The sequence below is a fragment of the Mytilus trossulus genome, chromosome 6 (assembly GCF_036588685.1).
Source record: "Mytilus trossulus isolate FHL-02 chromosome 6, PNRI_Mtr1.1.1.hap1, whole genome shotgun sequence".
Classification (NCBI taxonomy): domain Eukaryota; kingdom Metazoa; phylum Mollusca; class Bivalvia; order Mytilida; family Mytilidae; genus Mytilus; species Mytilus trossulus.
Window position 1 is genome coordinate 86,850,518 of NC_086378.1, and position 18,031 is coordinate 86,868,548.

At 32.5% G+C, this 18,031-nt stretch overlaps 1 protein-coding gene across 1 annotated transcript in view; it reads right to left on the bottom strand.

Moving 5' to 3' along the window:
* The window catches only part of LOC134723093 (E3 ubiquitin-protein ligase rnf213-alpha-like), a 119,422-nt gene that overhangs the window by 3,448 nt on the left and 97,943 nt on the right, over positions 1-18,031 (bottom strand). The window contains exons 78-89 of the mRNA XM_063586733.1: positions 8,861-9,044; positions 8,249-8,349; positions 8,051-8,108; positions 7,522-7,706; positions 6,479-6,620; positions 5,827-5,910; positions 5,060-5,252; positions 4,548-4,767; positions 3,802-3,876; positions 3,147-3,344; positions 2,498-2,587; positions 1,595-1,788 (exon numbers count right to left, since the gene is read on the bottom strand). Of these exons, the coding sequence (XP_063442803.1) occupies positions 1,595-1,788; positions 2,498-2,587; positions 3,147-3,344; positions 3,802-3,876; positions 4,548-4,767; positions 5,060-5,252; positions 5,827-5,910; positions 6,479-6,620; positions 7,522-7,706; positions 8,051-8,108; positions 8,249-8,349; positions 8,861-9,044 (1,724 nt within the window). The remainder of the gene's footprint in view (positions 1-1,594; positions 1,789-2,497; positions 2,588-3,146; positions 3,345-3,801; positions 3,877-4,547; positions 4,768-5,059; positions 5,253-5,826; positions 5,911-6,478; positions 6,621-7,521; positions 7,707-8,050; positions 8,109-8,248; positions 8,350-8,860; positions 9,045-18,031) is intronic.

Sequence of the window (18,031 nt, forward strand, 5' to 3'; positions counted from 1 at the left end):
AATTTGTTGTTGCAAGTAATCAGATATCCTGATGGGTCACAACAATCCCCAAAATTAATTAAATTATATTTTTAAACAGAATTTTGGTCAAGACAGCCTTTCAATTCCAATCGAGCGCAATTTGCAACGTTTACCGCTGCAACATGACAAAATCTTAATTAACTGAAAGATGAGAACTGTAAAGAAATCAAGGCATATAAGCTAATCATCAGTATACCAAAAGAAAAAAGAAGAGATATGAGACTATTTTAAGAGTAAACAAGAGTGTACACACTGAAATGTCTCGCCTTCTTTACTAATCATTGATATTATGTTGAAAGTCCTAAATATAAAGCTTTATTACAACTGTCACATAAACCAAGAAAACTAAACATTGACCTTTGAACCATGAAAATGAGGTCAAGGTCAGATGAACCATGCCAGGCAGACATGTACAGCTAACAATTTTTCCAAACAACAAATATAGTTGACCTATTACTTATAGTTTAAGAAAAACAGACTAAAACACAAAAACTTAACACAGAGCAATGAACCATGAAAATGAGGTCAAGGTCAAATAAAACCTGGGTGACTGACATATAGATCATAAAATATTTCCATACACCAAATAAGGTTGACATATTGCATATAGTATTAGAAAAAAAGACCAAAACTCAAAAACTTAACTTTGATCATTCAACCATGAAAATGAGGTCAAGGTCAGATGACACCTGCCAACTAGACATGTACACCTTACAATCATTTCATACACAAAATATAGTAGACCTATTGCATACAGAATAAGAAAAACAGACCAAAACACAAAAACTTAACTATTACCACTGAACCATGAAAATGAGGTCAAGGCCAGATGACACCTGCCAGTTGGACATGTACACCTTACAGTCCTTCCATACACCGAATATACTAGACCTATTGCTTATAGTATCTGCCATATGGACTTGACCACCAAAACTTAACCTTGTTCACTGATCCATGAAATGAGGTCGAGGTCAAGTGAAAACTGTCTGACAGGCATGAGGACCTTGCAAGGTATGCACATACCAAATATAGTTATCCAATTACTTATAATAAGAGAAAATTTAACATTACAAAAAATCTAAACTTTTTTTTCAAGTAGTCACTGAACCATGAAAATGAGGTCAAGGACATTAGACATGTGACTGACAGAAAGTTGGCAACATGAGGCATTTATATACAAAGTATGAAGCATCCAGGTCTTCTACCTTCTAAAATATAAAGCTTTTAAGAAGTGAGCTAACACTGCCGCCGCCGCTGTAGCCGCCACTGCCAGATCACTATCCCTATGTCAAGCTTTCTGCAACAAAAGTCGCAGGCTCAACAAAAACAGTGCACACAGAAACAGCACAAAAATTGTAACCTTTAAAAAAAAACCTGGTCATGCACTAAATCCCCCATGGAGATTTTCAAAAGTTGACAGGTCTGAATACTTATTCTGTCAAGAATGGCAGAAGAATAATGGTAAACATTTGTTAAAACAAAAAGGCAAATTTAACACAGTTATTCATGTGTATTTATAATAAATGAATCTACCATAGATATTCTTACATTTCAAATTTTTTTCACTACATACCTGACTTTAGAGAACAATTCTTCTTCCTCGTCATCCAGTGGAACATCAACTTTAAATACAATACACTCAAATACCACTTCCACTAATGTGTCTATTTGTTCTATGGGTAAACTGCTAATTCTTTCAATAAGAACTTTTCCTTGTTCCTCTGTTAAATTTTTCTTGAAGTTTTCTGAGATTCCTTCAAATGCTTTCTGGAAAGGAAAAATTTAAAAAATGTTTATGGTATAATGTGTCATTCTGAAGTTATGTAAACTATATGGAGAAGTCCTGACCCGAGATTCATACTTATCACCCCTGATTCTCAAGTTCCCTTATCCCTGTCCAACCTAATGTTAATAATTACAGTGTTTGCAAAATGGAAAAAAAGGTTTTTTAAGCTTTTAAGAAATGCTGCATTTAAACTGAGTTTGTTCAAGAGTTGATAAAACCCTCAACCTGCACTTTCTATTACCTCTCATTTTTATGTAGAACATCATTAGATAGTGTTCAACAACTGTGTAAAATTTCATCAATATCTGTCCAATTATTTAGGAGGATTTGGGTTTACAAGAGACTATAACAACATACTGTTATATATTGAAGTGAATAAGTGATTATCTCCCCTTAAGCATATACGTGTTGTATTCCTTTATGTATATACTAATGTTGTGTTCTACAACTATGTAAAGTTTAATCAATGTCTGTCAAGTTGTTTAGGAGGATCTGCCTTTACCAGAGATTATTTCCCAAATCTATCAATCTGTTAAAGGTGATTTGCATTTAAAGACCAGCAGACTAAGTGACAGACAGAAAATTTAGAATGTGAAGTCTTTAAAATAAAATTCAGCTTTTGGGCTTTTGAGGTTGAAAAGTATCTTTTACACAAGCTGAGACGTAAAAATGGTAACTGCATATACTTACTCTATTATTTTTAGCTATTTCTTTGGCTCTTTCCAATGCTAATGTCATCCATAATGACATGGTATGCTTACATCTGCTGGACTGTTGTGCCTATAATAATTTAAACATTTAATGTTGAATAATTTCCTATATGGAATTCCATGGAAATAAAATACAACATGTTATTTTTTCGTTTGGATACCAAGTAATATGTCTAAAGCTCATTATAAAGGGCAGTCAAACCTGTATATAAATATTAGGACAAGAGGAAACTCATCTTTCATTTGAGGTAAGTATACATTTTAATTTAGGGGCCAGCTGCGGCCCATCTTTGGGTGTTGGATTTTCTCTCTGGGTTTAAGTCAATGGCAATTATCTGATCTTTGATTGGGTTTTTGTCTCTATTCCCCATTTTCATTCACAATTAGGTATTACTACAGCGATAAAATAAGTAGTTGAAAACAGGCTTTTGCTTAAAAGAGATGACCTTTACAGCAGGTTTGACTGTTTTTGTTCGTTTCTTCATATTATAACAAATCAATTGATTCATTTCTGTAAACAGTTTAGATCAATTCAAACTGATCACAGATCACGCGTAAACAATAACCTTCCTGTAAACAATCATCTTTTGTATGTTATTAAACTTAGTTATCAAAACTTTGACTCTAACCTTTGGACTTGAAAATGGATTATCTATCTTGAGAGTATTTGTGATGAAGTTACTGAGAGAACTGTCAGGATCAGAACCAACTGACTTTAGGAAACTGATTGCAATGTCTAACTTATCCAAGCTTTCCCACAAGTCTGCTGCAGGCTTCATACGTATCTCAGCACAAATCTGACTTCTTACTGCTGGATTTAATCTTTCCTGTCAAATAAAAAAAATATCAGTTATTGTAAATTAAACTTTGTATGGTTTTTATTTTTAAACATTAACAGTGGAACCTGACAAATTCTATTCCTTTTTTGTCTGTACATTTTGTTCAGATTAGGCAGGTGTTCCTTCTGCACAGGTTAATTCATTGATGAATACTCAGTTTATTTTAGAAAGATGTGCACTTAACAGATTTATAAATGTTTTCAAAGTTCCAATAGGGAATATAGGGAATATACTTTATATAATTGTATCAATAAACCATTTTTTTTAGATGTTTTGGCCATTAGCCTTCTTCAGTTCTTCATCAAGTTGACTCAGGTGTCAAATTTATACAATGTTGTGTTAAGGCAGATGTCCAGTTTGCTCACAGTCTAGTTTAGAGACTATTTGTATGGCTTAATTTTAAAACAAATCAAACTTTTCTTACAAAATATATGATATTACTTACTTGTTGGACCTTGTCACATAAAGTTTTAAAAACAACAGCATTTGTAGATTCTGATCTGTATGTGATTGTTTCTATCTGAAAAACAAATCATTTTCAAAATTACAAAATAATTTTGCACTACCTCAGTACTTTGAAAGGTACTGCCATATCAATTCATTTTCTATTGAAAAGACCAAAATTAAAGGAAAAACTGTGTCGCTTGTTCTCTCCCTTGTGCATGTAAGAGAAGATAATACAAATCAAGAGTAATGCATTGCAAAATTCATTTAAATCAACACTTTTACGTTCTATTTCTTTTAACTACCTTTTTAATTTTTTCTCAAACCAATACCAATCTATCACAGTATAATGCTTGGAACATAGCAACTTGAAGGGGGTCTCATTGGGGGGTTCTGATCCCGGATCCCGCTTACTGTTTTGTCATATTCCCGTATCCCGCTTACACTATGTACGTAAACAATTCTCATTTTTTTGTCATTTCCCGGGTCCCACAAAACCTCATTTCCCGTTTTCACGCCACAATAATTTGACTTTCACGTGTCACGCTTACAAAAACTAGGCAATCCCGCGTCACGCTTAAACCCCAATGAGACCCACCTTGAACTGCAGTCAACTTTAGTTTCAGTGTTTTTAAAAGTTGATGAGGAGATCATATTAATAGATAAATAAATGAAATGGGAAGTGAAGGGGATTGCTCCAAGGGATGCGGTATGAACTACAAACAATTTAATTAAATTAGTCCTGACCTCTGCTATTCCAGTTATAATTGACTTTGAGAAGAGGAATCTATCCATCAGTTGTCTCTCAAGGTTGGTAAAGTTATATTCTATTCTGGTTCCCTGTCCCACTTCAAATGTGTAGTTACAGTTAGCTAACACCATGGGTAACAGGTCTTTGTCTGGATGGTAACTGATTAAATGGGCTGATGATATGTCTTTTACATGAACTTTTGGAAGACTTTCTGCCCTAAAATGTAGAAATACTATTACATATATAAAAATATTCCAAACTTCAAAATAATGTTCAAAGAAGCAACATTATAACTCAACATAAAATGGTTAAAATGTCCTGCTACTAATTTTACACATTAAAAGACTCATGGAAGAAAAAAGTCAATTTTCTTACATGCAAAACTTGAAAATTATAATAAAATTGAAATAAGGGAATTATTATAACCATCTTTTACTTCTATAATGGTTGCATGATCAATTTGTTACACATATCCTGCTCCAAATCAATATTAACTATTCATACTTACGAGAGTTTTCTTTGATAACAGTACTGTTCTATAAACATGTTTTGCTTCTTTAACAAGAAATATAACAAGATATAGGAACAGAGTCCAGCATCACGATATGTTGGTATAAGGTATGATATTGGTGTGTCATCTGATATCGCTGCTCTGAAGTACGATTTGTCAATAGACAATACATTGTTCTCTAACAAACAGACTGAAAAGATACAGGAAAATCATCAAACTGTATGAATGTTCAGCAATTTCATAATTTTCGTATGAACTTTTTAATGTCTCAATTTGGAGCATTTGGTACTAATGGCAGATCTTTGAAAGTCTCTTTTAGATTTATTGCCAGCTTTTCAAGGCAAATTTTACAAGTAACAGCTTGACATTTTGTGTAGATTTTTTTTTTTATTGAAGACCATATTTTGATCACTAGATAGTTTTCTTTGTTTTTTTTTAAATCTCTTTGTGATGCAAATAACTAATGATATCAAGTCTTCTGTTCTCTCTGTAACTTCTAAAGTTTAAATAGCCTTTATAAATAATAGCCTATAATGGTCTTAACTTTTATTTACTGTAAAATCAGAAATTATTGCGAGGTTTTTATTATGGCGAATAATGCGACATAGTTGTAAATAATCAAAACTTGCATTTTGTAATAGTTTAACTGAATTAAGCATGACTTTTCTCAAAATTGTAAAAAATTAAAATCGCATATAAATTTAAAATGACAAAATCGCAATAATAAATGCACACAACAATTTCAGAATTTGCAGTATTCTAACCAGTTGTTTTAAGTGATTCTTTTACACAACTCCAGGCTTCTGTAAAATCTTTTAACAATTGTTCAAATTCATCAATTTTTCTATCTGTAAAGAAAAAAAAAAGATCAAATTTTGCAATTTGTAATACTTGATTGGACAAATCCCATATCTATATGTAACTATTTTTAAGTAAACACTTCAGGACAAAATAATAGAAATACAATAATGGCATTTTTATTTTCTATACTGGCTTCATCAGTAAGGTTATCATGCAAGCCTCCAAACTCCAAACTTATATTGAATGAAGTTGTTAAAAAAAACTATTTTTGTGCATTTAAATGTTGGAATAGTTGTTTAAATGAATGATACAAAATGCATTGCATTGGTATTTATAAAAAAAAAGCATTTTTGCATGACATCATTGCCCAACATATTCCAAGTTTAACATTATGTCCAAAGACACAATTTTCCCTAAAGAATCACACTGATTTTGTTAACCTGTATTATGATAAACACTGTATACTGTAAAAGTACTTTAATTCGTGGGTATCAATTTTCCAGGTTTGAGCAATATTTACATGTTCGTTGGATTTTAGTTTTCTAAAAAAAAACCAACAGTAGTCTAAAAACTGAATGTCGTAATTGTCTTTTCTCTAAACTTGACAATACATACCTTTTTCCATGTCTTGTTTAACATCCAGTATTTTAAGAGTGGTAGCTTCTGCTCTGTCTAACTTTCTGCCATATTTCTGTATTAACATTCTCTTAAGTCTCATTATACTTGGTATAAATCTTATTGCTCTGAGATGATGTTCCTGTCAAATTATAAGTCAAAAGATGAGTATATCTTTTTGATGTTTGTAACAGATTTAGAGAGTACAAAAAATAAAATATGGAAGAAATTTTATACAATTTTATCCTTTGTAGAGGCTAGGTCAAAACAAAGATATATCGACCGAGGACGTAGTCAGGGGTCGATATACTTCTATGGGGGATATATATCTCTTTTCTATCTGTTGTTTACAGTCTACTTAGAAAATACAGTTGAACATGGTATTCCTTGATTTAAACAATATTTTATTATGAACTATACAAGTACATTTTATAAACACATTAACAATTAGAATTCAGAACCAAAACAAATAAGTTAATGTACAAATTAACAAGAATTAGTCCACAGTACACGGATGCGCCACTCGCACTGTCATTTTCCATGTTCAGTGGACTGTGAAATTGGGATAAAAACTTTAATTTGGCATGAAATTAGAAAAATAATATCATAGGGAACATGTGTACTAAGTTTAAAGTTGATTGTAATTCAACTTCATCAAAAACTACCTTGACCAAAAACTTCAACCTGAAGCAGGACGAACAGCGAACATACGGACGAACATACAGACAAATGAACGAACAGACAGACAAATGGAGGTACAGACCAGAAAAAATAATGCCCCTCTCCTATTGTAGATGGGGCGTAATAAAATAATCCATGATCACAATGTTAATTTCAGTAGTATTTGATATTGGTTGCAACTTCATTAAAATGTATGATTTGATGCATAAAATGTAATTCTGATACTCATGAAAATAAATTTGAATACACATCAAAACTATTAAGATACCTTTAAATCGTCCAATATTTGTAGTAATTAATTCTCGTAGAGAAGGTATAGAAATTACAAAGATAAGAATTCTGTATCTATATTAACCTATTACCTCTTTCAGGAAAAGTCTAAGTACAGGTAGTTTCTCCTGTGATCTCTCCAGATTTTGTCTGAGATGATTGATGGATATAAGATCCCTGTATCTCCATACTCCTGGGATTTCTTGTAGTTTTAGAATATCCTGATTCTCTGGTACTTTGTCTGTTTCATACAAAATCTGTAAAAGTGCATCTGCACCTAAGGAATACAATAATTCAAAATGAGTGGTTTTTAAGCATGAATTCATTTTACTGTATTATAATATTATGGTATATTCAAAAACTTCTTAGCTATAAATATAATAGTATTACCTCCAGAGTTAGACAATAAACAACAGTACTTCTATACTTAAATATACTACATTCACGTTTAAACAAGCAAGTGCATGTTAATTAAGTTACTCAATAATTATTCAATAACCAATAGCAATATCCATAAAATACCACAATAACAATACATGCCATAATTGATCTTTTATTAGGAACATCATAATTCTTTATTCCTTTGATTTCACCATTGTTTCTGATAACTAAATGTCTTACCAAGTCTCTGATCTTTCTGTATTTTCTCATTGCATTGTTTCAAGACTTCATCCATATTCTGTAAGCAACAAAATATCACTTTAAATGAAAGCAAAGTTTTCTTAAAAGTAATATAAAGAACTACTCTTGAACACCAAGTAATATTAAAGCTTTGAAAAATTCTAAATTTAAATACCGTATTCTCTGATAATCGATTACCTGCAATACTGGAGATATATATTTCTTGGCAAATTCTTCCTCCCATTTTGATCTTGACTTCTTGTTTAACAATCCACATATATCTGCTGGATAATCTTCTCCTGATATTAAATAGTTTTATAAGTTAAAAATGCTAAACTTTCACACCTAAATTAGAAGTGCGAGTGAAATCATAAATGTTACCCCAATTCTAGCTAATTTGATTGTCTCCCCTTACACATATTGGACAAGAATTTAATTTCTTGATCTATATTCTCATGTAGCTTTCTACAACAAAGAAAAGTTTCATCAATATCTGTTCTTTCTTTAAAAAGATTTGTGCCTATGAGGGTCATCACTGTCTGTACTGACTTTACAAGGCATACAAATAATACAAATACAATAGTTGAGATAAACAAATGCAGTACAATATTCTAAAATGAAGTACAAAGTTATAATTGCATACATCACAGACAGACATAATCATATACAGACAAAGGACTGACAGACAAATAAGTAGATTGGCAAGGGGATTCCTCCCAAACAGTCTTTATGCTATATTATAACTGTTGGAAAGATGCTGAGAAATTCAACAATTCATATATTAGCACAGAGTGATAAAATGAATCCTACCTCTAACTGCCATGGTATGTTCCTCCATTATCCTTGCCAACAGATAATGAACTAACAACAATATATCATCCTTATTTTTACCCAGGATATTCTGTATGGAGGTCATATCAAGGTCAATATGTTCCAGTATATATTTACCAACCTCAGCCTCCTCTATATTGGGTTTGATGGACTGACCAGCAGCCTGGAAAATAAATATAAACATTATATCTCTCCTTATGGTAATATCTTTAAGAAGGTTTGTAAAAATATGTAAGTGTTCGGTAAACAGAAATTTGTTGAGTGATGAATCTGATAATGCATCACACGATTTAGCCTGTATAAGTCCTGAAACCAAATTTCAGAAATCCTTTTATTGTGGTTCCTGAGAAAAACGTGACGAAAATTTTCAACTTGACTATTATGTGTAAAATCATACAAGTGTTTGGGTTAACAGAAATTTGTTGAGTGATGAATCTGAAAACATATCACACTGTATAGATATGGTGTACCATTTGGTTCAAAAGGTATTTTTATCGGTTAACCGCTATTAATATACCGGTTAACCGCTATTTTTATCGGTTAATCGCTATTTTTATCGATTAACTGCTACTTATATGTCGGTTAACCGCTAATTTTATCGGTTAACCGTTATTTATACCGATTGATCGCTATTAATATGTCGGTTAACCGCTATTTTTATCGGTTAACCGCTATTTTTATCGGTTAACCGCTATTTTATCGGTTAACCGCTATTTCTTAGTGTTAATAACTTCTAATTTATCGTCTATGCACAAAACAAATAATTATCAAAAATAAGTAAGTGATTGGTGGAGGAGGTTTATCGCTTAACCTATTCACACAGTGATTTTAATTGCTTACTCCTCCCATTTTGGTTAATTTAAATTATTTGAAGAACGCCTACAAGTTTCGAGCGTTGAGCACGTGGCAAAATTATAGTACATAACACTATATCGCACGCCAGTAATCTTTATTTTATTTATGACAAAACGGATTGTTTTGCATGAATTAATCACCAAAAATGGATTCATTTACCTATCTCTTCTCCCACCCTACCCCCTTTTTATATTTACGCCGACATAAACACACGGTAGACGCTTTCCTGGTGGTAGAATTTCCCCTCTTCATTCCTTAATATCATAATTTCTAGATCGATTTGTGCATTATTGTTGGTTGGTTTATTCTCTTTATAAAAAAATGGGAAAGCATATTAATCGCTAGTTGTTTTGAGCTTTTTTAAACCATCTTTAACGCTTCCAAAGGATACTTAAGACGCAGAAATTAACAACTATAGGACACCTTCAACAATGAGTAAAATCCATACTGCATAGTCAGTTATATAAGGCATCGAAATGACAAACGTAAAACAATTCAAACAACAAAACTAACGATCTAAAAAACAAAACTGTAAGTTTGAATGTGCCATGGGAGTTTACAAAACATTTAAAGGCACAAGTAACACAATACCGAATTGCATATCTCCCGATTTTTAAAAAAAATATTTTGCATACTTTTTGACCTTAATCCGAATTAAATCGGAATATGAAATACAAAATAGAGGTCACAATTTTTGTTTTCTTGTAATTTTCATTAGAAACTTAAATTTATGCTAGGTTCACACTGCCGATCAGATTAATTCGATGATCCCTATTGTCCAAAATTCCACCACCATGCGAAACCAAAATCTTGATCGGGTCTGTTTACGACTTCTACCCGACTGTTATTCGACTGCACACGGCTTTAACTCGATCGACCATTCACGACTCCAACCCGATCACTAATTGATTAAATATTCGATAATTCCGACAACTTACGATCTCTACACGATCTTTACTCGACTAGTTAGACAAACTCAACTATACTCGATCACAGTCTGATCTCTACCAAATCGTATAGATAGTCGTTGGGATAATCGGAAATTAGTCGGGTATATACAATTTTTATATAAAAATATCATCTTTATTTATGCGACGCCGCAGCATAGGGGTCATAAAGACTTATACCGGGTCCACACTATAAAATTTATACCTCAGCTTTGCTACACATACAAGTGAAGAAACGACAAAAATGACGCCTACCAAATTCGAACTTGATCTGTGTTTAAAGATAATAAGTGTTGTGTTTACGTTTCATAAAATTTGATTGATGCTAAACAAAATTAGAAAACGGAAACTAATTGTGAGGACGTACGTAGAAGACGAACAAGAAGGCGTAGACAGCAACGGATGCCGAGACGTCTAGGTGAGGCAGTGTGTAACACGGCGACCACTGTGTGGGTAGCATCAGAGACTTGCAGGAGTTCGACAAAAAGGACCCAATGGTTGAAAAACTTCTTCAGAGTATAAGCTGATATGTTTTGAGAGTTTATTAAACTGGTCTTTAAACTTGAAAATGACACCACAAAATGAGATTTGTCACTAGATTAGTACTTAAGTTAGATAGCAATATACATAAATTTGACCATTCCCTTTTCCTTACTTTTTAACATATATGAAGCTTGCTGTTTGTGTCATATATATGCAAATATGTATGTGTGTATCCTTGGCAATTAACTATTGGCTAAATACTATTGTAGAAAGGTGATAATGCTGTCATATATTTCCCAAAAATTGACCAGAAGTAGACTTGTAATCCCCTGGAGTGAAACCTTTTCTGAAACTGTTTACGTATAACTATCAAGAGATCAAATCAAAATCAGTTGTCTTTCGTCTTATTTTCTGTAAAATTGCGTCAAAAAGTTCGTTTGTACGGTAACATATAGTTGTTTATTTCTGTATCATTTGGTGTCATGTGGAGAGTTACCTCATAGGCAATCATACCTGATCTTATTTTTATACTACACAACAGTCAAACAGAAAATAGTTCATAAAACAGGTAAACCCCACTTTGGAGGCTATATTAGTCATTAGCATTCTAATAATGACTTTTTATTGCACAATTTCTTTCATATCTGAAAAAAAACAAGGGACCAAAATGCAGAATCTATTTCCCTTCCGGAACACCTGCACGTGATAGTCCCAGGTTTTGTAAGGTTTCGTGTTGCTTATTAGTTTTAAGCTTTCTATGTTGTGTTATGTGGACTTCTGCATGTTTGTCTTCTCGTCGTTTTTCGTTTTTCGCAATGGCTGTGTCGGTATTTTCGACCTTTCAGTTTGATTGATCCTTATATTTTAATTAGGTATCTTTTGACTCTCTGTTAAAATTTTACCCCTCCTTGCAAATGTAAAGACCAGTACTGTACATGGAGGATTTTTGGTACAATTAAAAATAAATAGTGACAATATATTTTTGCCTTAGCAATGTTATGAGAGTTATTTAGATCTGCAAACATTTTTACTGAATCATGTAGCAATCATGTGTACTCGTATATGGCGAAGTAAAGATCGAAGAGATGTCGAATGTGGTCGCGTAGAGATCGGGTATTGGTAGATTTGGTCTGGGGTCAAAATAATATAGAGGTCGCAGTGATCTAAGCAATCGGGCATCGGTCGAGTTAATCTGGACCACAGATCAAACAGGTTGGTGTTGATCGGGAAATGATCTGATACTAATTGAGCAAAGGTCGAGATGATCGAGTGATGATCGATAAAATATTTGTATTCCACCCAAACTCGATCTTTACACGATCATTTCCCGATCATTTCGACCGTTACTCGACGAATAGTCGATCTCTTCTTGTGTATATCATGTTATTAAGGTATCACCTAAGTTGAACAAAGGTATACAGAAAAACATATTAATTAACATTAAATTGCATTGTACATTTGTCGGGGAAGCATTAAATATGAGTGACTGGCTTCTCAATCCTTACTCGAATGTTTTTAACATGTCAAAAATTATCGGGTAGAATAGATCAGGCCTATTTACGACTTCTTCCCGACCGCAATCCTACTGTACAACATTTTAACTCGACAATTAACGACTTCTTAATGACTACATCACGACTCCCAACCCAAACACCACTAGAATAAACATTCGACCATAAGACGAATTCACAATCTCTATACCAAATCTCTAAAAGATCTTTACTCGACTAGCTAGAACAAGGCAACAAAGCTCGAACTCAGCCAGATCTCGACCAGAATTAATAGACTTGATTGTAAAGGGGTCGTAGGGATATCCGGGAATTGGTCGAGTATGTACAATTTCATTAGAAAAAAGTCGGATTGTCTTATGCCCGCTGAAACAAATGAGACATTTAGTGTTACACTTGTCAACCCATTCGTCCGTACGTCTGTCCATTCCACATATTAGTTTCCGTTTTCTAACTTTGGTTTGCCTCTTTTAACCTAATGTTATGAAACTCATACACACTGTTTATCACTAGTATTCTAATCAAATATCACAGATTAAATATCGTTATATGCGAACGGGGGCTAAAGCGTCAGGATAAAGTGTACAAAGGACTCTGGTATACTGTACTGCAACTACAAAGGATTATTCTCAGTCACACTATTAGTCCATAAGCCCTCGTTGACGCATATTTCAAGTTTATATGGTACAGATATGGAAGTGCGTCCGACTCTTCAACCATTCTGAATAGAGGACTTTGATTGAGGAACTAGAAACACCCACTGCCCGGCGATATGGAGAACACTCATACCGGTACCTCATGATTGAATATGATGCATTACCATTGAGATCTGGATGAAGCCGTACTCCAGAGATATCAAAACCGAGACTATCTTATGCACTATTTCAAAATGACAGCAGGTTCAGTTGAGTGGCAAGAGAGTATGATTTTGTTCATCAGTGCTTTTGTAGAGCTACTTATAGTTTTATCGTTAAACCACTAATGTAGTTATTTAAGTATGTCATCTTGTTTTCATGTGTTATAAATTTGTCAAGATTGATTTTAAAATAATGGTAATTATGCCTTGTTTTGTTTTAAACTGTACTAAAGCTTTGGTAGATGTTTTTCCTTTTTTTTTTTTTTTTTTCCCGTTTCAAAAATTATTCGGAACGTTTGTATTTAGTTAAATATAAGATTTACTGCTCTTTTCTTGAAAATGACACCACTAACTGAGACTTGTCACCGGACTGGTACTTATGCAATATGACGGGTGCAATGTGTATTTGGTGGGTTTCCTGTTGGTAAGATTTTAGTTATAATGAGGTGTGGACTGTTGTTTGTCTTGTCGTCGTTTTTAGTTTTATTCCATGGCTGGGTCGGTTTGTTCCTGACCTCTGGTGTGATTGTTTGTTTGGTATATTGGTCTCTGTTAAATAACAGCTAAGTACTGTACACGGTGAAATTTTTGCGGATTTCATTTTCGAACATTTCAAAATAACAAGGACAATATATTCTTGCGGGAAAATTTATGATAGTCAATTAGATCTACCCATCCTTTTATAGAAACTTGTAGCAGCATCGTATATAATCGAGTAGATATCGAAAAGTGGTTGCGTTTAGTCGAATAGAGATCGGGTATTGGTCGAGTTGGTCTGGGATAAAAAAAAAAAAATAATAATAAAGTAGTAGTCGCAGTGATCGATAAGTTGACGTTGGTTGAGAAACGATCGCATTTTAGTCGAACAAAGGTCATGATGATCGAATACTGATTGTTCAAATATTTGTATTCAGACCAAACTCGATCCCTTTACGATCCTTTTTCGATCAAATCGATCGCTACTCGGCGAAACTCCGATCTCTTCTCGAGTGACTGGCTTCTCGATGATTACTCGAAAGAATTTGACACGTCAAAAACTCTCTGAAAGAAAGTCAGATCGATGACGAGTACGGTAGACCGACCCGAACATTATTGTTGAACTAGCCAGACCAGTCTTCCGATCACTTAATCTGTCTTGATCGGAATTGATATAGTTGGTCTGATCGGCAGTGTCAACCTAGCTTTACCTTTAAAAATACTAGACTTCTTTAAATTTGTTACTTAATTAGATTTTCATCAAGAAAATGACCTTTAGTTGTCATATATCACCATTTCAAAACCAAATTCAACTAAATTGTTGAATTAAACAGATTTGCATAAAGTTTAACCTATAGAAACCATATATATCCCAAATTTCCCGTGTATAATTTGTTATGCCAATTCATAGCCAATGTTTAAATCTTTATGAGACAGATGCCGAATCACTAACGACCGAGAACAATCACTAGGACAGTGTGAGAACCTTAACACATTAGCACATTTACCCTAAAGTCTTAATGCAAATTAATTGACTAAACATTTGTGGCTAAATTATATCATCTTATAATTATGTTGCATTATTTTTTTATCCCTCATTTTTTTGCCAAGCAACAACATCAAAAGAGCTATATAAATGTTCGTGAGAGTCGGGCTCGATGATGTTAAAATTGGCCTAGAGAGTATTTTCATACTAGTAGATTGCAATGATTTCCGTGTACATATTTTATTATCATGCATAAAACGATGCAACCTTGCGTCCAATGTGGTCTGATAGGACCCGACACTGTTTTAGTATGTCGGCAGTTATAGCTTGGGTTTGTCCTCTAGCTTAGACTTGATTAAAAATAAAATAAAATAAATTATTCATTTACCAGTACATGTTAAATCAGTTATAAATCTATAAATGATTCATCAATACATATTATGACAGATATGCCATCATTAGGGTGCAACTATCAATTGTTTGTTTTAAAAGTCTTGATCTATAGTTAGCAATTCCCCTAGACTTTTGTGATTGCTCTACATAACTAATGGTTCAACATTTAACACTTGTCCTCTTCAGACTGCAATAAATTTATTCGAATATTTCATGATACTTTATGTTTTGCTATTAAAAAATAATGAATATATTCTTTCTTGTTTAAGTTTCTGTGCTGCAATATTTCAGTAGAATCAATAAATAATAATAATACTACATATATATATATATATTGTAATTATAGTAGTTTCGTCGTTTTTGACGTTATCATAACCCCTAATACTAATCTAAAATTTGTTAGATTTGTATTAATTTGGATGGTCACCTCTTATGTTGTTTCTGTATCAGTCGCTTCATCTTTAATAAACCCTTGGAATACATGATGTGATGGACAGCTATTTTGATTCAGATTGATAACATTTGTTTCTTTTAAATGTTCAAATGTAATTCAAGGTCAAGAATGCCATATGTTGTAAATATTAAACCTTTAGTTACAATAGCACCTATGAATAGTTTGACCAGACGATGCTGATCTGATGCTCCATTATATATTATAAATCCATCACCCTGTATTTTCTGTGACGTTTCGTTTTCAGCAGAAACTATATTAATCCTTATTTCAAACATATAAAAAAATTGCCACAGATTTCAGGTTAAAAGACTGCCGTCAATTATCGTACCTAGTACATTTATTGTGTTTTTTTTTTATTTGTAAATATATATTTTTTCCAATAAATTCACAAATTACATACAATCAATATTTCAAAAATATAGTCTCATCATTTTATGCCATTTATATCAAAACATTATTCATTTAAATCTGTTACCTTGAATAATGCAGTTACGTGAAATTAAACAAATATCTGAAATAAAGAGTTGTTACTAGTACTCTAAATCCGAAGAGTATTCGTACAGAAGCGTACATGTATTAATTAGGGCCACACATTTTATTTTTTGTTTTTTCTTCCTATCTTATCGTTATAACACAAACCTTTGCGAAATAACACAAACATGTGCGTTCTAACACAAACTGTGATCTTTGCGATACAACGCATTTTTTGCGAAATAACACACCTTTGCAATACAACGCTAACCTTTGCATTATAACGCAAATATCTTGATTGCAATCATTCATTAAGTTTTGTATAAATGTCGTTCTGTCATTCTTTTCGGTTGTAATTTACTAGTAGATAAAGAAACATACATGTACATACAAGACCAAATCATTATAATAAATGTGCATAGGAATAATGGAATACTTGAAGTACAATTATACATAAATAAGTACTGATTAATGAATCAGAAAAGTATATAATTTAATGAGAAAATAGATATACATGTAGTATAGTATATAGGAAAGATCAAGAATAATGTCATACAATTGTGAAACTTCATAGTCAAATAAACAAGATGATATTTTTGCTTTAAAATGATTTATTATTAAGGACACATTTTGTTTTTTAATTTTGAAGCAAAAATCTCAGAATCAGATAAAGATTTTTTGATAGAAAGTTATTGATTTTTTATTTCAATATAGTTAAGTATTTTAAGATGCCTGGGTAGCAATGTGAATGGAGAGAACATAATTTTATTAATTAAACATCTTTATTCAATACATTCATTTTGAAAGGGTAGCTTGTTTGAATCTAACTAACTTTACACAGTTCTTAAAGAGAACTTACTTTGGAAGTATATTTATATTCAGTTATTTTTTTTCTATAGCAGGAGTGATTTTTTCTTCGGTATAACCTTAATTTTCTCAATTTTCTTGGTAATATATATACTAATAGTAACATGGATATCGTTTTGGGGGACCTTTATATAGTTTGCTGTTCGGTGTGAGCCAATGCTCCGCGTTGAAGACCGTACTTTTTCCTATGATGGTTTACTTTTACGAATAGTGACTTAGATGGAGAGTTTTCTCATTGGCACTCATACCCCATCTTCTTATATTTTCTGCTCATTGTTATTCAATGAAATGTTTTAATTATTCAAGCATTTTACTTAACAATGACTACAAGGGTGATACATTTTAATAAACAGGCTCCTGCATTAATAGCTGCTGCTTTTTTTTTTTAGATCTTTAATAAGAAATAAGATAAAACAAATGTTTGCGTTATTTCGCAAAGGTTTGCGTTCAACGCAAAGATATGAAGAAATGAAGAAAAACTAAAAAAAAATGTGTGGCGCTAACACGCTTCCGTATATTAGTTTAAGTATAAGTTAAAATAATTGATAGGTAATGATTTTTGATATAATTTTTTGGCGGGAATATCTGACTTGGACTTTTACCTTATTTAGCATAGGCAATATTTGGCTCTCAATTGTGAGAGAAGAAATCTAGCTTGAATTTGGTAAATGACCTTTTATGAGATATTGATTGATTGATTGTTGGTTGCTTAGCGTTCAATGGCAAATATTTCATGCATATTTAGGACGAGAAAAAATTAACAATAAATGCATAGGTAGGTTCTGTAATACAGGCATCCGGGATTGAGGTCAGATAAATTAAGACAACCAAGTAAATGAGGGTATATTGGATAG